This window comes from Dendrobates tinctorius, unplaced genomic scaffold, assembly GCF_039654945.1.
Source record: "Dendrobates tinctorius isolate UK_male_01 unplaced genomic scaffold, ASM3965494v1 ptg000158l, whole genome shotgun sequence".
Lineage (NCBI taxonomy): Eukaryota > Metazoa > Chordata > Amphibia > Anura > Dendrobatidae > Dendrobates > Dendrobates tinctorius.
The window spans coordinates 4,667,352-4,689,615 of NW_027361825.1; the positions used below are offsets into that span (position 1 = coordinate 4,667,352).

Genomic DNA, 22,264 nt, shown 5'->3' on the forward strand with positions numbered 1-22,264 from the left:
TTTCTGAAAATAAATACAAAATTTAGTGCTGGGAAATTCGAAGACATGTTGTCAGTAGTTTATAGAATAAAAGAGCAATTTACATTTTACTCAAAAATATACCTATAAAGAGAAAAATCAGACAAACTGAACATTTTGCAGTGGTCTCTTATTTTTTACCAGAGCTGTATATATATATATATATATATATATATATATATATATATATATATATATGTACACAATAGGATGGGGGGTCCCGGTCCGAATGTTGCACAGGGGCCCATCAGACTCCGAAACTGAAACAAACCCTTAACAGTGAGATTATTAGATGCAAGCGGGGTCTTTGCTCCTATGTCATGGACATGGAGTGCTACGAGAGGTTTACACGACAAGTTGTGCCTTTATTGTTTCTGAATTTAATAACACAGAGGATTGTGGGTAAAGATACAGCAGCGACCGGAGGGAAGAGGGCTTCTTCTCAAAATCTTCCCACTGGGATATGTGGTCTTCTGAGACTGCAGCAGCGTGGGCACTGAGCCCCTCCTGCTATACACGACATGGACACTTGCACTCCACATACACATGGGCACAGGGGTTACTGGCGGGGCACTCAGTAGTTGGTGAAGCGGTAGTTGGCGTGCAATTCGGGTTTCACGTCACACACTAGGCTCAGTAGCCTCCTTAGCACGGCCTCCTTATTTTTCCCATGGCTGCTCTGGACCATCTGAAGCGTATGTCGGGTTCGGGCCTCGATCTCAGAGGACAGGTCACCCTGGGTGCCCAAAGCCTGTGTACAAGATGCCAATCAGAACACAGATGAGATACAAGATGGACAGTACATAGAGTAGAAGAGACCCAACCAATAATCAAAATTCCCCCTCCCCCCAACAACTTTACTTATCCAGATGTTTTATACAGATTGATGAAAAGACACTTTTACCAAATGTCAGGGGTTTTTTGTTTTTTTTTTTGCAAATCTCAAATTGAGTAAAATTTCAGTGGTATTTTTTAATGTGACGCGTTTTAAGACAAAAGTGAGACTTTTTTTATAAAGGGGTCCACTTTCTATAGTTGATTGATTCACCTTACTGCGGAGAACATGGCATTTGTTGGCCTCCCATATTTCCCATGTTAGAAAGTTGGCAACTTGATCCTTCTCTGTTTGCTAACATGTGATGACTCATGGAGAGAGGAACTGGTAACGTACAGTACTTGCTGTGGGCAAACTGGATCTCACCCTATACACTGGAGTCCCCATACCGGTCTAGCTCATCTCTGGTGTCACTGAATTTGCTCCAAAGAAAGTGATACAAATTGCACCATAATAAGGTTATGTTCACATGTTGAGTTTTTCCTGTGTTTTTTAATGCAAATTTAAAGTTGCTTTTTGCAGCATGTCCCTTTTTTCAGTGTTTTTGCACCATTTTTGCAGCGTATTTTCACACATAGAAAGCATCCAGTAAGTTCAAAAATGCAGCAAAAAGCGCAGGCAGGGCCGCCATCAGGGTATTATTGCCCTTACTGCTGTATGGGGCCCGGTTAGCAGAAGTACAGAGGGGCCTGCAGGTCCGGGGCCCCACTCTTGTGCTTCTGCTAAAATACTGTGCACTGCGACGTGCACGTCAGCGCTGGAGCCCGTAGCCTTTTTGGAGCTGCCCACAGCTGTCTAACCTAGTTGGCAGTGCAGCTCCTGCTCAGCTGTAGCTAGAATGTATGGACACCTGGCAGGGCCAGACCATAGCCCTTACTGTTGTGAATTCGCTTTCTGGCCTCCCTCTGGTTACTACTGAAGGTTACTGGAGGTAATGGAGCTGATCTGATTAACAGAGGCTTGCCACCTGATAATGAGGATGACGATTGGAGATCTGGAGTTTCAGACTGGGATTTAAGACAGCCGACTCCCTCTATCCCTGCTGGTGATTTTCTTCCTGCCTCCTGAGGTCTTAGTTTCCAGCTCAGTCCCTGCATGTTCAGCTAAGTGTTAATTTGCTATTTTGTTTACATTTGATCTGGTTTGTCTATCTCTATTTTGTATGGTCAGCCAGCTCCGGCTGGAGCTGTGCTGAATCACCATCCATATGTTACTGCTTGTGCCAGTTTGTTTTTGTCCCTTATTAGATTGGCCTCTTTTTGCTCTGCTTTCAGAATATACCAGAGTGCCGATATAGTGGGGGCTTAGTCGTGCGACTTCAGTATTTTTTGCATCAGACGTGTTCGACCTTTTTGCAGGGTTTTTTGCGTGATTGCAGACAGTGTCTTTCCTTTCCTGTCCTATCTAGTCAGTGTGGGCCCCATCATTTGTTCAGTCTATTTTCCTGCCTGCATTTGCGTTTTCATTCTGTCTCACCGACAATTCAGTTGTGGCCAAAAGTATTGACACCCCTGCAATTCTGTCAGATAATACTCAGTTTCTTCCTGAAAATGATTGCAAACACAAATTCTTTGGTATTATTATCTTCATTTAATTTGTCTTAAATGAAAAAACACAAAAGAGAATGAAGCAAAAAGCATAACATTGATCATTTCACACAAAACTCCAAAAATGGGCAAGACAAAAGTATTGGCACCCTCAGCCTAATACTTGGTTGCACAACCTTTAACCAAAATAACTGCCACCAACCGCTTCTGGTAACCATCAATGAGTTTCTTACAATGCTCTGCTGGAATTTTAGACCATTCTTCTTTGGCAAACTGCTCCAGGTCCCTGATATTTGAAGGGTGCCTTCTCCAAACTGCCATTTTTAGATCTGTCCACGGGTGTTCTATGGGATTCAGGTCTAGACTCATTGCTGGCCACCTTAAAAGTCTCCAGTGCTTTCTCTCAAACCATTTTCTAGTGCTTTTTGAAGTGTGTTTTGGGTCATTGTCCTGCTGGAAGACCCATGACCTCTGAGGGAGACCCAGCTTTCTCACACTGGGCCCTACATTATGCTGCAAAATTTGTTGGTAGTCTTCAGACTTCATAATGCCATGCACACGGTCAAGCAGTCCAGTGCCAGAGGCAGCAAAGCAACCCCAAAACATCAGGGAACCTCCGCCATGTTTGACTGTAGGGACCGTGTTCTTTTCTTTGAATGCCTCTTTTTTTCTCCTGTAAACTCTATGTTGATGCCTTTGCCCAAAAAGCTCTACTTTTGTCTCATCTGACCAGAGAACAATCTTCCAAAACGCTTTAGGCTTTTTCAGGTAAGTTTTGGCAAACTCCAGTCTGGCTTTTTTATGTCTCGGGGTAAGAAGTGGGGTCTTCCTGGGTCTCCTACCATACAGTCCCTTTTCATTCAGATGCCAACGGATAGTACGGGTTGACACTGTTGTACCCTCGGACTGCAGGGCAGCTTGAACTTGTTTGGATGTTAGTTGAGGTTCTTTATCCAACATCCGCACAATCTTGCGTTGAAATCTCTTGTCAATTGTTCTTTTCTGTCCACATCTAGGGAGGTTAGCCACAGTGCCATGGGCTTTAAACTTCTTGATGACACTGCGCACGGTAGACACAGGAACATTCAGGTCTTTGGAGATGGAATTGTATCCTTGAGATTGCTCATGCTTCCTCACAATTTGGTTTCTCAAGTCCTCAGACAGTTCTTTGGTCTTCTTTCTTTTCTCCATGCTCAATGTGGTACACACAAGGACACAGGACAGAGGTTGAGTCAACTTTAATCCATGTCAACTGGCTGCATGTGTGATTTACTTATTGCCAACACCTGTTAGGTGCCACAGGTAAGTTACAGGTGCTGTTAATTACACAAATTAGAGAAGCATCACATGATTTTTCGAACAGTGCCAATACTTTTGTCCACCCTCTTTTTTATGCTTGGTGTGGAATTATATCCAATTTGGCTTTAGGACAATTCTTTTTGTGTTTTTTCATTTAAGACAAATTAAATGAAGATAATAATACCAAAGAATTTGTGTTTGCAATCATTTTCAGGAAGAAACTGAGTATTATCTGACAGAATTGCAGGGGTGTCAATACTTTTGGCCACAACTGTATATGTTTGGGGCCAATCTATTCCTTTGGGGTCAGCTCCGGGGCACTTTAGATTTCCCCTTTCTTGCTTTAGGCTTAGTTAGCTCTCCGGCTGTGCCGAGGCGTCTAGGGCATCGTAGGCACGCTCCACGGCTACTGCTAGTTGTGTGGATAGGATCAGGGGTCTGCAATCTGCTTAGGCCTCTTTCACACTTCCGTTTTTGACAATCAGTCATGATCCGCCAATTTTTTTAAAAAACGGATCCGTCATTTTTCTTTGCGGATCCGTTTTTTTCCCCATTGACTTTCATTATTGGCGGATCCTGACTGATTGCCGTCCGTTGCATCCGTTTTTTTGAGGATCCACCACAAAGTTAGTGTCCGTCAACATCCTCAAAGACTTCCAAACGGAGCTTGCAACGTTTTTTTTGCCGGCGGATCCTCCAGACACTGAATTAACCCCAAAATCTGTCTGGGTGCCGGACCCAAAAAAAAAAAATTCTCTCTCTCTCTCCTTTAAATGTCCTCATTTTCAGGATCCGTCTCAAAACGGATCCTGTGCCATCCGTTCACATCAGTTGAGAACGGATCCACTTGTCTGCCTTTTTGGCGGATTGTAACTGATGCAAATAACTGAAGTGTGAAAGAGGCCTTAGTTACTAACTTCTCTGGTTTTCTGTGGCTTAGCTTGGTCTTGCTTTCCTCCTCGGTGACCCAATCATAACAGAATCACCAGCCTAACTGCAGACTCTAGGGTACTCAAAAGAAGGAAAGAATTGGTTAAAAAAAAAAGTGTCAGAATTTTTTATATATTTTTTCAACTTTTTCTCCGGGGCTGTAGGGGGATTTTTTCTTTAATGGAGATTAAGCAATTGTCCAATCGTGTTGAGCAGCTCGCTGCTGAAGTGCGGGGAATTTCTGCCTATCTTGCTCAATCATCTGCTGTTGAACCAAAAATTCCTACTCCTGATGTTTTTTCTGGGGATCGGTCTAAATTTTTGAATTTTAAGAATAATTGTAAACTATTTCTTGCCTTGAAACCTAACTCCTCAGGGAGCTCTGTGCAGGTTAAGGTTGTCATTTCCCTGCTGCGTGGCGATCCCCAGGATTGGGCCTTTTCTTTGACACCCGGAGATCCTATTCTGGCCAATGTGGACGCATTTTTTCAAGCCTTGGGGTTGTTGTATGATGAACCTAATGCTATTGATCAAGCTGAGAAAACCTTATTGGCATTGAAACAGGGTCAGGATTCTGCAGAGTTATATTGTCAAAAATTCCGAAAGTGGGCGGTCCTTACTAAATGGAATGACGATGCCCTAGCAGCTCTCTTTCGGAAGGGTTTGGCAGAAACCGTAAAAGATGTTATGGTGGGATTTCCTGTTCCCTCTGGTCTTTTACGTGAACGTAAAACTACACGAGAGGCGTTGCCGCCTTTTGAACAACCGTCTGAACCCATGCAATGTGATAGGGTTTTGTCTAGGGCGCAACGTCAGGAGTTTAGAAGGCGTAATAAGCTGTGTTTTTTCTGTGGGGACGCCTCTCATACTATTTCTGTCTGCCCTAAACGAGAAAAGAGTTTTGCTCACAAATTTGTTGTGGGCAGTGTACAGCCTAAGTTCCTTTTGGCAATTACCCTGATCTGCTCTTTGTCTACATTTTCTGTAGATTCAGGAGCAGCTTTGAATCTGATGGATTTAGACTTTGCTAAACATTGTGGTTTTCCCATGATACCCCTGCGGACTCCTATCCCTTTGAGGGGTATTGATGCTACTCCTTTGGCGGAGAATAAACCCCAGTTTTGGACCCAGGTGATAATGCGGGTTGCCCCGGACCACCAAGAGAATTGTAAATTTTTGGTGTTGCACAATATGCATGATACTATTGTTCTGGGTTTTCCCTGGTTGCAAACTCATAATCCTGTTTTGGATTGGAAATCTGTGTCTGTGGTGAGTTGGGGTTGTCAGTGTGTTCTTAGTGACACTCCTGTTTTCTCCACCTCTCCCCAGTCTCATGATATTCCTGACTATTTGGCTGATTTTTCTGATGTATTTAGTGAGAGTAAGTCTGCATCTTTGCCTCCTCATAGGAGTTATGACTGTGCAATTGAGTTAATGCCCGGGTGTAAATTTCCCAAGGGTCGGCTTTTCAACTTATCGGTACCCGAAAATGATGCTATCCGATCTTATATCAAGGAGTCGTTGGAGAAGGGTCATATTAGACCATCCTCTTCACCTTTAGGTGCTGGGGGGTTTTTTGTGGCCAAGAAAGATGGTTCACTAAGGCCATGTATTGACTATCGTTCCCTTAACAAAATCACTGTTAAATATCAGTACCCGTTACCCATGATTTCTGATTTATTTACCAGAGTTAAAAGTGTAGTTCTTTCCGCCATCTCACCCGATTTGACACATGCCCTGGAGAAATTTCAGGAGGACAAACCTGAACGTTGCCCTATGGGAAAATTGTATGTTCCTGACCAGTGGAGGAGAGTAATGTCTGAAATTCATTGCTCCGTGTTGGCTGGTCATCCAGGTATTTTTGATACCAGAGATTTGGTGAGTTGGTCTTTTTGGTGGCCTGCCTTATCTCATGATGTCAGGAATTTTGTGCAGTCCTGTGGGACTTGTTCTCGGTCCAAGCCCTGTTCTCGTTCTAGTGGGTTGTTGATGCCCTTGCCAGTGCCCAGGAGGCCATGGACCCATATCTCAATGGATTTTATTTCCGATTTTCCTGTCTCTCAGAGAATGACTGTTATCTGGGTGATTTGTGATAAATTTTCTAAGATTATCCATCTTGTACCACTCTCAAAGTTGCCATCTTCTTCTGAGATGGTGCCTTTCTTTTTACAACAGTTGGTTCGGTTGCACGGGATTCCTGAGAACATTGTGTCGGACAGAGGAGTCCAGTTTGTTTCCAGATTTTGGAGAGCTTTTTGTTCCAAACAGGGAATTCAGTTATCTTTCTCCTCTGCATTTCATCTTCAGACCAATGGGCAGACTGAGAGAACAAACCAGACTTAGTCCTATCTAAGATGTTTCATATCTGCTGATCAGGATGACTGGGTCTCATTTTTGCCCTTGGCCGAATTCGCGCTAAACAATAGAGCTAGTTCTGCCACTTTGATGTCGCCCTGTCTCTGTAACTTTGGGTTTCATCCTCGATTTTCTTCAGGGCAGGTGGAATCTTTGACCTGTCCAAGTGTGGACACTGTGGTAGAGAGAATGCAACAGATTTGGGACCAGGTGGTGGATAAGTTGTCCCTCTCTCAGGAAAAAGCCCAACGGTTTTCCAACCGGCATAGGACCATTGGTACCCGGTTTAAAGTGGGTGATATGGTTTGGTTGTCATCAAAGAATATTCCTATGAAGGTTGTGTCTCCAAAATTCAAGCCAAGATTCATTGGACCTTATAAGATTTTGGAGATCCTTAATCCTGTTTCTTTTCGATTGGCTCTTCCAGTGACGTTTAAGATCCATAACGTGTTTCATAAATATTTGTTGAAGAGATTTGTAGAGCTAGTAGTTCCTATGGCGGCTCCTCCTGACCCTGTATTGGTTAAAAGCAATGTGGAATATGAGGTAGAGAAAATATTGGATTCTCGTTTGGCTAGACGGAGACTCCAGTACTTGGTCAAATGGAAGGGTTATGGCCAGGAGGATAATTCTTGGGTCTCTGCTTCTGACATTCATGCCGAAAGATTCGTTCGTGCTTTTCACCAGACCCATCCTGATTGGCATGGTGGCATGGATGAGGGTTCAGTGACCCCTCCTCAAGGGGGGGTTACTGTTGTGAATTCACTTTCTGGTGTCCCTCTGGTTACTACTGAAGGTAGTGGAGCTGGTCAAATTGACAGAGGGGTCGCAAGTTCTCTTTCCAGGCTCCCTCTGGTGGTTACTGGAGGTAATGGAGCTGATCTGATTAACAGAAGCTTGCCACCTGATAACGAGGACGACGATTGGAGATCTGGAGTTTCAGACTGGGATTTAAGACAGCCGACTCCCTCTATCCCTGCTGGTGATTTTCTTCCTGCCTCCTGAGGTCTTAGTTTCCAGCTCAGTCCCTGCATGTTCAGCTAAGTGTTCATTTGCTATTCTGTTTACATTTGATCTGGTTTTGTCTATCTCTGTTTTGTGTGGTCAGCCAGCTCCGGCTGGGGCTGTGCTGAATCACCATCCATATGTTACTGCTTGTGCCAGTTTGTTTTTGCCCCTTATTAGATTGGTATATTCTGAAGGCAGAGCAAAAAGAGGCCAGAGTGCTGATATAGTGGGGGCGAAATTGTGCGACTTCAGTATTTTTTGCATCAGACGTGTTGGACCTTTTTGCAGGGTTTTTTCCATGATTGCAGACAGTGTCTTTCCTTTCCTGTCCTATCTAGTCAGTGTGGGCCCCATCATTTGTTCAGTCTATTTTCCTGCCTGCATTTATGTTTTCATCTTGTCTCACTGACAATATATGTTTGGGGGCTATCTATTCCTTTGGGGTCTGCTCCGGGGCAGCTTAGATTTCCCCTTTCTTGCTTTAGGCTTAGCTAGCTCTCCGGCTGTGCCGAGGCATCTAGGGCATCGTAGGCATGCTCCACGGCTACTGCTTGTCGTGTGGATAGGATCAGGGGTCTGCAATCCGCTTAGTTACCAACCTCTCTGGTTTTCTGTGGCTTAGCTTGGGCTTGCTTTCCTCCTCGGTGACCCAATCATAACACCTTACATTCTAGCTGCTTCACTGCTGAAAACACACCAAACGCCCCAGGAACGGCTGAGGTAAGTATAAAAAACGTTTTAGTGTGTTTGAGGGGGTACTGCACATGATGAAATGATAGGGGGCTGCAAATGATGAAGTAAGGTGGATTGAAAATGATGAAGTGGGGGTGATGAGAACTGTAAATGATGAAGTGGGTTTGATGGGGACTGCAAGTGATGATGTGGGGGTGATGGGGACTGCAAATCATGAAGTAGGGGTGCTGGGGACTGCAAATGATGATGTGGGGGTGCTGGGGACTGCAAATGATGATGTGGGGGTGATGGGGACTGTAAATTATGAAGTGGGGGTGAGGGGGACTACAAGTGATGAAGTGGGGTTGATGGGGACTGCAAATGATGATGTGGGGGTGATATGGACTGCAAATGATTAAGTGGGGGTGATGGGGGCAGCAAATGATGTGGGGGTGATGGGGACTTCAAATGATGATGTGGGAGTGATGGGGACTGCAAATGATGAAGTGGGGGTGAGGGGGACTACAAGTGATGAAGTGGGGGTGCTAGGGACTGCAAATGATGATGTGGGGGTGATGGGGATTGCAAATGATGACGTTGGGGTGATTGGGACTGCAAATGATGAAGTGGGGGTGATGGGGACTGCAAATGAAGTGAGTGTGAGGGACAGGGGCCAGCAATTGAATTGGGGGTGGGGAGAGCAAATGGTAAATTGAAGGTGGGGAGAGCAAATAATGATGAATTTTGAGGGTGGGTGAGTAAATGATGTATTGAATATGGGGAAGAGCAGTTGATAATGAATAGAGGGTGGGAGAGAGAAGACATGACAATGAATTGGGGCAGAAGAGGCATGTAACTATAATGAATCGGGGTAAGGGTTAGAGCAGGAGGTACATAGTGGGGGCGTTGAGGATAAAGTGACTGGTAATGAATTGGGGGAAAGAGTACAAGTGCTAATTAATTTATATATTAAATAGGGAAAGTGGCTATTTACAGTTAGTGGGTGCACAGTTGTGGATTATTATTCATATTTGGAATGGTGGGTTGCATAATAACCAATATTAATGGTGGGTGAACATCTGTATTCAGATGTGTAGTGTAGAAGGGAAAAAGTGGGAAATGTGCTCTGGAAGCGGTACTCTAGATAACTGTTATTTTATGCAGAGACGAGTCCTGGCCGAAAGAAGTGATGGCGGGATTGCGCTGGATTAAAAAGAAATGCAAAGATGAAGGACTTCAGCTAGAGACATCACTGGTGAGTCAGTGTGTTACCTGTACACTGACATTATACACTGTATACTGTATAAAGAGGTCCTGTGTGTAATGTCACCGGTGATCACTCTATTACCTGTACACTATACACTATATGCAGAGTTCCTGTGTATAATGTCACTGGTGATCATTGTATAACCTGTCACTGACATTATATAATAATAATAATTTTATTTCTATAGCGCCAACATATTCTGCAGCACTTTACATTTCAGAGGGGACTTCTACAGACAATAGCCATTACAGCATAACAATAATCACATAGATCATAACAGATACCATGAGGAATGAGGGCCCTGCTCGCAAGCTTAAAATCTATGAGGAAAAAAGGTAGTCATGAAAGGTGGGTGGTAACAGTTGCCTTCATTGTTCGGACCAGCAATAATGTTAAGTGTGTAATAGTACAGACACAGAGGGCTAATAGATGCATAAAGCATGTGGGAACATGATGCGGGGAACCTGGTTATGTTAAAACTTTTGACTGTGCCACACGGGATAGTTAAGTTAACGTGTTGAAGCGGTAGACCAGTCTGAATAAATGCGTTTTTAGGGCACGCTTAAAATTGTAGGAATTGAGGACTAGTCGTATTGACCTGGGAAGTGCATTCCAAAGAATTGGCGCAGCATGTGTATAGTCTTGGAGATGGGAGTGTGAGGTTCTGATTTTTGAGGATGCTAACCTCAGGTCATTAGCAGAACGGAGGGCACGGGTAGGGTGGTAGACTGAAACGAGGGAGGAGACGTAGGGTGGTGTTGAGCCCTGGAGTGCTTTGTGGGTGAGGGTAATAAGTTTGTACTGGATTATGGAGTGGATGGGTAACCAGTGTAAGGACTGGCACAAGGTAGAGGCGTCAGTGTAACGATTGGCGAGGAATTTGATCCTGGCTGCAGCATTCAAGACAGATTGGAGGGGGGAGAGTTTGGTAAGAGGTAGACCTATTAGAAGAGAGTTACAATAGTCCAGACGAGAATGAATAAGAGAAACAGTAAGAGTTTTTGCGGAGTCAAAAGTAAAAAAAGGTCAAATTCTAGAAATGTTTTTGAGGTGCAGATAACATGAGCGAGCCAGTGATCGGATATGGGGGGCGAATGAAAGCTCGGAGTCAAGTATGACCCCAAGACAGCGGGCATGTTGCTGGGGAGTAATAGTGGAACTACACACAGAAATGGCAATGTCGGGCATAGGTACATTAGTAGAGGAAGGAAAAACAAGAAGTTCAGTCTTTGACAGGTTCAGTTTCAGATATAGTGAGAACATGATGTTAGACACAGCTTTTAGACAATCGCTGGTGTTTTCTAAAAAGGCAGTCGTGATGTCAGGAGAAGAAGCGTATAATTGGGTGTCATCAGCATAGAGATGGTACTGGAAACCAAATCTACTGATTGTTTGACCAATAGGGGCAGTGTACAAAGAGAAGAGGAGGGGGCCTAGAACCGATCCTTGAGGAACCCCAACAGTAAGTGGAAGATGTGGGGAGGAGGAGACAGCAAAAAATACAGTAAAGGAGCAGTCAGAGAGATAGGAGGAAAACCAGGAGAAAACGGTGTCCTTGATGCCGATGGAGTGGAGCATAGTGAGGAGGAGCAAGTGATCCACAGTGTCGAACGCTGCAGAGAGATCCAAGAGAATTAGCATGGAGTAATGACCAATAGATTTAGCTGTTAGTAGATCATTTGAGACTTTAGTGAGTGAGGGCAGTTTCAGTAGAGTGTAAAGAGCGGAAACCGGATTGGAGAGGGTCGAGGAGAGAGTTATCAGAGAGATAGCGGATAAGACGGGAGTGGACCAGGCATTCCAGGAGTTTAGAGATGAAGGGAAAATTTGAGACAGGTCTATAGTTAGCGGCACAGTTTTGGTCGAGGGATTGTTTTTTAAGTAGTGGATGTATGATGGCATGCTTAAATGAGGAGGGAAAGATACCAGAAGAGAGAGAGTGGTTAAATATTTTAGTCAGGTAGGCGGTGACAGCAGGGGAAAGGGACTGGAGGAGATGTGATGGAATGGGGTCACTGGTGCAAGTGGTTGGGCGAGAAGATGCAAGGAGCCTGCTTACTTCTGTGACTGGTTCAAAATCAGAGAGTGATCAAGATGCAGTGGGGGAGGGAGGACAGTGCATGGTATGAGGGGATTGGGAGATAATTTCCTGTCGGATATGGTTAATTTTTTCTTTGAAGTAATTGGTCAGATCGTCAGCTCTAAGCTCCGTGGTTAAGGCCTGCATGCTTGGGTTCAGTAGGAAATGAAAACTGTCAAAGAGACGTTTAGGGTTATTGGACAGTGAGGTGATGAGGGTGTTGAAATAGGTTTGTTTGGAGAGGTGAAGGGCAGTGTTGTATGTTCTGAGCATAAACTTATAATGGATGAAATCTTCGTGTAGATTGGATTTTCTCCACAGATGTTCGGCACACCTGGAGCACCGCTGCAGGAAACGTGTTTGTAGGGTGTGCCAGGGTTGTCGCCGTCTGTGTCGTGTTGTTCTATGTATAGGAGGTGAAATTTCATCCAGGGCACTTTGAAGTGTTTCATTGTAATGCTTCAATGCAGAATCAGGTCATGAGAGGGAGGAGATAGGGGCCAATGATGACTGCAAGTTCATCGTAAGTTTCTGGGTGTTAATGGCCTGTATGTTTCTATATGTATGGACACTGGGGGTGACCTGAGCAGGATGGCAGTTCTTGATAGAGAATGAAAGAAGGTTGTGGTCAGAGAGTGGGAGAGGGGAGTTTGCCAAATCATCCACTGCACAAAGCCGAGAGAAGACCAAGTCGAGGGAGTTTCCGTCTTCATGTGGTGCAGAGTTAGTAAGCTGTGAGAGGCCGAAAGAGGAGGTTAGAGATAAAAGGTGAGTAGCATATGGGGAGAAGGGAAGAGCAATGGGGATGTTGAAATCTCCCATGATGAGGGTGGGGATGTCACAGGAGAGAAAATGTGGAAGCCAGGTGGCAAAATGATTCAGGAACTGATGGGAGGGGACGGAAGGACGATACATCACCGCCACTCGCATGGAGAAGGGGGTGTAGAGTCTGATGGCATGGACCTCAAAAGAAGGGAAGACATGTGAGGGTACTTGAGGGATAACCTGAAAGGTACATTTTGGTGATAGGAGCAGATCACTGCCTCCACATGCTCGATGAGGTGGTCTTCTCTTCCATCCTCCCAGTGGATGGCCATGGAACAAGGAGGTGGAATAAGATTCTGCAGGTGAACAACTGGCTACGTCGATGGTGCCGTCAGCAACGATTTGGATTTCTGGATCACGGAGTGAACTACTTATACGATGGACTACTTGCTAGAGATGGGGTGCACCTTACGAAGACTGGAAAGCATGTATTTGGAAGTCGCCTTGCTACACTTGTAAGGAGAGCTTTAAACTAGAACAACATGGGAAGGGAAGCAAAAGACCAGAAAAAGCCATACACCTGACAAATGCTATTGAGAACTCTGCTATTAGAAGTGGAAAGGAAGAACAAAGACGAAAGAATCTAATTAATAAAAATATTGGAGAAAGAGAAACCAATCACAAACTAAAATGTTTCTATACTAATGCACAAAGCATGGGCAACAAACAAGGAGAATTGGAACTACTAACACAGGAAAAGAAATATGATGTAATTGGAATCACTGAAACTTGGTGGGACAATACACATGATTGGAATACAAGACTAGAAGGATACAACTTATTTTCAAGAAACAGACTTGATAAACGAGGAGGGGGTGTCGCATTGTATGTTCGAAACGCGTATATCTGCACAGAGATTGAAGCTTCAGAGACTGGGAGTTCTGTGGAAACTGTTTGGGTAAGAATACAAGGACAGAACAATGGAAAGGACACCATTGTAGGCATTTACTACAGGCCGCCTGTGCAAGCCGAAGATATAGATGAACTCTTTATGCATCAGATGGCCAAGTTCTCCAAAAAATATGACATAGTTGTCATGGGAGATTTCAACTATCCAGACATTTGTTGGGAATCTCTCTCAGGCAAAACTAACAGGTCAAGGAAATTCTTATCCTCTCTTGCTGACAACTTTATCTTCCAAAAGGTAAGGGAGAAAACAAGGGGAACTGCTACCTTGGATCTAATCCTTATAAACAGGGAGGAAATGGTTGAGGAGGTAAAAGTGGCCGGGACCCTAGGAGGTAGCGACCATGCTATTTTAGAATTTTGGATAACTAGAGGTGGAAGACCTGTGAAGACTCAGACGTCAAGGTTAGATTTCAGAAAGGCAGATTTTAAGGGATTCAGAAAGAGAATTGGAGGGATCCAATGGCTGGATATCCTTAAAGACAAAAATGTCCAGGAAGGATGGGAAATCTTGAAAAATGAAATTCTCAAAGCACAGTTGTTAACAATTCCGAAAAGAGGGAAGAATAGGAAGCATTTAAGGAAACCAGGATGGATGAACACAGAACTTAAGCACATGCTAAAAAGGAAGAAAAAAATGTTTATAAAATGGAAAGAGGGAGGCATATCTAAAGAAGAATATAATGCTGTCTGCAGAACCTGCAGGGCACAAATCAGATTAGCTAAAGCTGAAAATGAACTGAGGCTTGCAAGAGATGTCAAAAGCAATAATAAAGGATTTTGGGGATATGTCAAAAGTAAAAGAAAAGTCAAAGATGCTATAGGATTTTTACAGGATGAAAATGATGAAATGGTAAGACAGGATGTTGAGAAGGCTGAACTTTTAAATTCCTATTTTGCATCTGTTTTCTCTCAGAAAGGAAATGCAACATCAACTGTTATTCACTGTCCTATTAAGGGAATAGAAGAATCCAGGATATCTATAAACAGAAAGATAGTGAGGAAACACTTAGCTAACCTAAATGAATTCAAGTCTCCAGGTCCAGATGAATTACACCCCAGAGTACTGAAGGAGATAGCAGAAGAAATTTTTGAACCCCTCTCCATAATCTTTGAAAATTCTTGGAGAACAGGAGAAGTGCCAGAAGACTGGAGAAGAGCAAATGTTGTTCCTATCTTCAAAAAGGGGAAGAAGGTGGACCCAGGCAACTATAGGCCGGTGAGTCTGACTTCTATACCAGGAAAGATCTTTGAACAAATTATTAAACAACATGTATGTCAATACCTGGATAAGAATGAAGTGATTAAACAGAGTCAGCATGGGTTTCTAACTAATAAGTCATGTCAGACTAACTTAATTTCCTTCTATGACGGTATCACTGATTGGGTGGATCAAGGAAATGCTGTAGATATAGTATATCTTGACTTCAGCAAAGCATTTGACAAAGTCTCTCATACAATCCTTATTGAAAAAATGACTAAGTATGGAATGGACAAGGCAACTGTTAGGTGGATTCATAACTGGCTTAGTGATCGGACCCAAAGAGTGGTCGTAAATGGCTGCACATCCAGTTGGAAGAATGTCTCAAGTGGGGTACCACAGGGCTCTGTCCTGGGCCCTGTATTGTTCAACAGCTTTATCAATGATTTAGATGAAGGAATTGAGGGTAAACTGATTAAATTTGCTGATGACACAAAGCTAGGAGGGATAGCTAATACTAGAGAAGAGAGAGAGAGGATTCAAAAAGATTTAAATAAACTGGAGAAGTGGGCAGCAACTAACAGAATGGTTTTTAACAGGGAGAAATGCAAAGTACTACATCTGGGCAATAAAAATGAAAAAAGCATATATAGAATGGGAGGAATAGGGCTAAGTGACAGCACATGTGAAAAAGACTTGGGTATACTAATAGATCACAGACTGAATATGAGTCAACAGTGTGATGCAGCAGCAAAAAAGGCAAATGCAATTCTAGGATGTATTAACAGAAGCATACAGTCTAGATCACGTGAAGTCATTATTTCCCTCTACTCCTCTTTGGTCAGACCTCATCTGGAATATTGTGTCCAGTTTTGGGCACCACATTTTAAAAAAGACATCAACAAACTGGAGCAAGTTCAGAAAAGAGCGACCAGAATGGTGACCGGTCTGCAAACCCTGTCTTATGAGGAAAGGTTGCAGGATTTGGGAATGTTTAGTTTGCAAAAGAGAAGACTGAGAGGAGACTTAATAGCTGTCTACAAATATCTAAAGGGCTGTCACATTGTAGAAGGATCAACTTTATTCTCATTTGCACAAGGAAAGACTAGAAGCAATGGGATGAAACTGAATGGGAAGAGACACAGATTAGATATTAGAAAAAACTTTTTGACAGTTAGAGTGATCAATGAGTGGAACAGGCTGCCACGAGAAGTGGTGAGTTCTCCTTCAATGGAAGTCTTCAAACAGAGGCTGGACAGACATCTGACTGGGATGATTTAGCGAATCCTGCTTTGAGCAGGGGGTTGGACCAGATGGCCCAGGAGGTCCCTTCCAACTCTACGATTCTATGATTCTATGATTCTATGATTGTCTGATCTTGGAGTACGAGAAAAATGAAGTCCCCCATATGAAAGAGCAGCAGTAGTGTCTGATTGCTAGGTCCAGGTTTTAGTAAGAGCCAGAAGGTTAAGAAAATTCGAAAGGAAGAGGTCATGGATGAAGGAGAGTTTATTACACACTGAGTGAGAATTCCAAAGGGCAAAATTAAGAGAGACAGAAGGCATGCAGGGAACATTAATACAAATAGAGGGGTTTCTGAGTGTAGCAGTTGGGGGGTTTGACTTTTTATAACATGGGGACCAGGGTTGGGAGCAATGACTCCTGCGACTAGGAGAAGGAGGATAGAAAGAGTGAGCAGATGGTTAAGTGATTTGTGAGAGCGTCTCTGATGTTGAATGGTGGGACTGAATGGATCTGTGCTGTTTAGCTATGTGAAAAGAGCGTGAGTGCTATACATAGGAGAGGAAAGGACTGAGGGGCCAAAATGGATGGAGTGTAAAGCATTAATGCCAGGGCGGTGGATGTGAATGAATGCAGCGGCTAGGATATAAATTATAGAAATGCATATGGTAAAAGTGTAGTAATCCAAATGTACAGGGAATAAACGTATATAAATGTCTTACCTGTCTCCTGCCCTGTCTAACTGCCATGTTATAACTGCTTCATATTTTGATTAAATGTACTTCGAATAAATGTACATAAATGCCCCCTGCCATAAATGCCTTCCCCAAGCTAGGTTTGAATATATAGGAGCCTAAGGCTTAGATCTGTTTTTTTTCTCCTCTCTTCTCGTTAACAATCAATCAAACTAAACTAGGACAGCAGGGTACAATAAATGTTGGGCTTAGATAACCAATGTCCAGGCCTACATGCATCATAAACCACTTTGAAAAGAAATATATAATAATAATAATAATAAATTTTATTTCTATAGCGCCGACATATTCCGCAGTGCTTTACATTTCAGAGGGGAATAAATAGAAAATATATAGAGCTCCTGTGTATAATGTCACCGGTTTTCACTGTATTACCTGTACACAGACACTGCATACTAAGTACAGATCTCCTGTGTATAATGGCACTTATGGTGATAGTATTTTTTTTTATTATTAATGATCAGTATTGTACTATTCAGTCACAATGTGGTGGTAATATGTTGTCCGGCCATGGTGAGGCAGTATTTGTTCCTTGTACTGTATGTGCTATTATTCGGTCACTGCAGTGTGGTGGTAATATGTGGTCTGATCATGTTGTGTTGGTATTTGTTCCTTGTATGTAGTTGGTCACCATGTGGTGGTAATATGTGGTCTGGTCATGGTGTGGTGGTATTTGTTCCTTGTATGTGCTATTTTTGGTTACTGTGCTGGTAATATGTGGTCTGGACATGGTGTGGCGGTATTTGTTCCTTGTAGATGGTATTATAGGTCACTGTGTGATGATAATATGGTGTCTGGTCATGGTGCGGTGGTATTTGTCCCTTGTATGTGGTATTATTGGTCATTTTAAAAATTGAAAAATAAATAAAAATATACCTAAATTGTATTGGATATTTTAACAAATGCTTAAAAGGTTGGAGTAGAGTAAGGCCCGGTCAAAAGAGTCTACATTGTCATTGTGGCAGATTAAAAAAATCTTTTGGCCAAAACAAAAGCTGCTTGCTATATCTGTGATCTGGTGATTGAAACTGTTAATGTGTGATTGGTGAGAAGTGGAGTTTTTCCAAGGGAGAGCGGTGGAACTGTGGACAGTTCGAGGGGTGGAGGCGGGGCTGGGTGGAGCCTGGGTGGAGTCTCAAGGGGTGCCCTTAAAATGTTGCCAGTATGGGGCCCCGAAATTCCTAGTGGCAGCCCTGAGCGCAGGTATAAGGTTTTTCTGTGTTTTTGTGGAAAAAAAAAAAACAGGTACAGCGTATGTGAAATTCATTTATTTTTGTGATTTTCCCAAGTTTAAACCATAATGTCTTTGTCTCCTCACCTGAGAATGGCAATTAGGGTTAGTACAATTTAATTAAATATGTGATATGTGCAAAGTAAACATTGGCCAACCAAGGTGTGAAATTGAGCAATGCCTAGCCAACTCAAGGGCCGAATAAAGTTTGAAAGTAAACCATGTCCTACAAACTCAATGCTCTGTCCATGTCTTATGTAAAACTTCCCCCCCGTTACATTTGTAATTCTGTATTTTTTCATGAACTTTTTTGCTCAGAATAGTCACTATTTTTCTTCCAGACATAAAACTCTTTTGCCACTAAATAATTTGATCAAATTGCCCTTTTTTTCCAAACTGGTTTCATATATGTCTTGCATTGGTGACTTGTGTTCATGCTTCTGTGGTGGAAGCATAGCAGAAGTTTGGGATCCTGAAAAATGCAGCAAAAAAAGCAACAAAAACGCAATGTGTGAACATAGCCTTATAGTAGTGTATCCACGTACAAGAGATATACATTTTTTTTACTGTATTTTCTGTTTTTCTAACTCTATGTAGGCCTATCCCTAATTAGAGTAAGAGCTAAGGTTAGGGCGATGTTAAATGATTAAAATGTACATATGTCCAATTTCACAATTTCACCAAAAAGTCACAAAGAATATATATAAGAATTGCAACTAATGGTAAATAGAACAAACCTTTTCTCCAAATGTGAACACTGACTTATGATCTAAAGTGGCGCACTTTTTACACCAGTATTGGTAATTCTGCCTCAATGTCTAAGAAGGGGAATTGCTTCCAAAAGTTATTAGATACTGAGGACAGGAGATAAGTGTCCAAAGAACGTCACTGACCAGGTTCGCACTATGGGGCCGCTATGGGGCTCGGTCTTTTAGTAAATAAAATATGCTACTTTGAGCAATACTGGTATTTTTCATTGTGTCTGCAAGGATCCATTAGTAATCTTATATCATTGTTGTTTAATAAGCTCCCACAGAGTTAATTTCTCTGATAAACCTGTGGGAAATCAGTGTGCACTATCACCCTGTCATTTATTGTTTCCCACCACAAAATGATAAAAAAAAAAATAAGTGACCCTTATTGGGAACCACATTTGGTTTGACCCATTAACTGCAAATCCAGGGCAGAAATCCAAGGACCAGCCTCAGATTAGATTACTGCTGTGAATTGGGAGTTTTTTTTTGTCCACATGCACTTGACATACTACCGCCAACTAGTCAGTAATACCCGCCGTCTACATACGGTGCGCTGCTGGCTCTGGAATTCTCGTTCTCTTTCTATCCGATATTGTTCGATCTCCCCCTGGGCCTCCTCCTTTGCTTGTTTTAGCCTCCGGGCCTTACCTATAGGACATAATGAAAGAATTAGAACCAATGGTCCCACATCACAATTCAGCACAGGAGATAAATATTAGCTGCCCACAAATAACACAGGGTGAACGGGAAATGTGGGGCAAATAGTGGACGCAGCGGCTGATTGGTGATTAATAGGAGACCTCCTGACCTGGGAGATGATGGAGGAGGTCAAGGGAGACCCACAAGACCAATGTTACTTCATCTGACCAGATAATAGATACATAGATAGATAGATAACTTAAGAAAATTTGGCAGCACTTCCAAAAGAAACCGAGTGAAATAAAACCTATTAAGGTGATGTCCAAACGTCCAAAATAGAAAATCAGAAAAAAAAAACAGGCAGCACTCCAAAAATTTACTGATCCATTAGCAGCAATGTTTCGGCAGATTCCTCTGCCTTTCTTAAGTCTTGAGAAAGCTTGAGAAACGCTGAGAAATCTGCCAAAACGTTGCTGCAAATCAATCAGTAAAGCCACGGTTTTTCACTTTAATTTTTGGAGCGCTTCCTGTGTTTTTTTCTGATTTTCTAGATAGATAGATTGATCTATAGATAGATAGGTAATAGATAGAAAGAAGATAGATAATAGATAGATAATAGATAGATACAGTATATAGGCAATAGATAGATAATAGATCTATAGATAGATAGGTAATAGATAGAAAGAAGATAGATAATAGATAGATAATAGATAATAGATAGATAGATAATAGATAAATAGATAGATAGATAATATATAGATTAATGCTCTCACGTTTCCTGGCCTCAGACACCCTCTCGGCCGCTCTCTTCTCTGCCTGCAGCAGTTGCTGGATGCCCTGGGACTGACTGGTCATGGCGTCACTGCAGGGTATATAGAATATATACAGATACAGCGGCCTGCGGGTTGTGATGTGTATTTTCCTGCTGCTCGGTGTCCTCTGCTTTCGCTGCAGTCACACACGTCTCCTCCTCCTCTTCCTCAGCATCATCCTCTCCCTCCCCCCTCCTCTTATACACTGAACCTCCCTCCATCCTCAGCATCTTCCTCTACATCTGGGTATCACGGTTGCTCAGCTGCCACCATCTTTATACATATTATGTGGAAACAATCACCGCTCTGCAGCTGCACACACCCCCGCCCCCACACCAAGATGTCTGCAGACAGGTAGCATCAATTCTTCTACATTGCATTACAGAGAAATTTACTACATTTCTGCAGTAATTAGAAATCGATAAAATATGATGGTTGCTGCTTATATTTTAGTGCCCACAAGGCAGCTATGCACGGACAGATACAGACTTTTTTCCTTCCTCTATATACACATCAGCCATACCCAATAAAATGATTATTCCTAATTATCAGTTGCAATTTTTGGAGAAACCTGAAAGCAACAGCGCCACCACAGGGGACGGGAAGCATTACACATGTCACACTGGAGTATATAATTACATACACTTAATATATGGACAAGTTCTGGGACCCCCAAACAACACACCTAAAGGAACATTCATTTCATTCGGAATCTACTGGTACTAAACAAGATACAACAATTTCCCATGTGGAGCCTTATCTGTATTATCGTCAATAGCTCAAATTCAACCATGAGATCACATGCAAAAATGGAAGCCCAAGAAACACAAGAGTATTTTTAACCTAAAATAATCTTTATTCCAAAAAATGGTATACTAAAAACCATAATGTCAAAAAGAAGAGTGCGGCTAATAAAGCAAGAACACATTACAAGTAATCATCCGGTAATATTGCCAACTGTATAAAAGACCTACAAAAGACAAAGTGAAAAACCCCTCCTATAATTAAATAAGTAAAAAGCAAAAGTGCATTTAAATCATACAGAGTTCTTAGTAATACTGTATTTGATCAAACATAGCATAAAAGCCGTCCCACCATCGACAAGGTGACTCTGTGGTCGAGGAGGTCCTACACTGTCTAGTAATAATAACCTTATCATGTGTCAAAGTTGATGTCTGTGTGAATAAGGGCAGACAAGGACCGGGTCCCAACCAGTGGACACCAGTCAGGGGAAGCCTTTAAATACAATTTCCAGCTCAGGAGAGGGAGGCCACACCCCAGCTTGCACAGAATGCAAAAATACAAAGAAAAAACACAAAAATTGAGCTTGGTTTGAGTTGGTACACATGCAGCATATAAATGTATGTTCATATGGCCAAAATGCATACAGAAAAATGTTTGTGTTTTTTCTTTGAATTTTTGCATTCTGTGAAGTGACTTTATATATGAACGAAAATATCCAAAAGTAACACCATTCTAAAAACTGCACCCCTCAAGGTACAGCAAAATCACATTAAAAAAATTTATTAACACTTCAGGCGCTTCACAGGAATTAATGGAACGTGGAAGGAGGAAAAAATAAACTTTTTCACCAAAATTTTCCTTTAGATCCAATTTTTTTTACCTTCACAAGGGTAACGGGAGAAAATGGACAATACAATTTGTTGAGCAATTTCTCCTGAGTACGCCGATACCCCGTATGTCAGAGAAAACTACTGTTTGGGCGCACGGCAGGGCTCGGAAGGGAAGGAGCACAATTTGACTTTTTAATGTAAAATTTGCTGGCATTATTAGTAGATGCCATGTAGTGTTTGGAGAGCCCCTGATGTGCCTAAACAGTGGAAACACACCACAAGTGATATCATTTTGGAAACTAGATCCCTCGGG

The 22,264-nt window shown here is 42.5% G+C and overlaps 1 protein-coding gene across 1 annotated transcript; it reads right to left on the reverse strand.

Moving 5' to 3' along the window:
- Positions 1–362: 362 nt before the first annotated feature.
- LOC141051782 (V-type proton ATPase subunit G 2-like) lies at positions 363–20,561 on the reverse strand. The gene is made up of 3 exons (XM_073548803.1): positions 20,339–20,561; positions 19,474–19,574; positions 363–769 (listed from the first exon to the last, which is right to left on the reverse strand). The coding sequence occupies exons 1-3, from the start codon at positions 20,418–20,420 to the stop codon at positions 593–595; spliced, it is 360 nt and encodes a 119-aa protein (XP_073404904.1). The 5' UTR covers positions 20,421–20,561; the 3' UTR covers positions 363–592.
- Between the last annotated feature and the right edge of the window lie 1,703 nt (positions 20,562–22,264).

Coding starts and splice junctions, on each gene's coding strand:
- LOC141051782 (XM_073548803.1), bottom strand. CDS start 20,420: ATGACCAGTCAGTCCCAGGGCATCCAGCAACTGCTGCAGGCAGAGAAG. Junction 19,575..20,338: donor GGTGTCTGAGGCCAGGAAAC/GTGAGAGCATTA, acceptor TATGTCCTATAG/GTAAGGCCCGGAGGCTAAAA. Junction 770..19,473: donor TCCAGAGCCAGCAGCGCACC/GTATGTAGACGG, acceptor TCTTGTACACAG/GCTTTGGGCACCCAGGGTGA.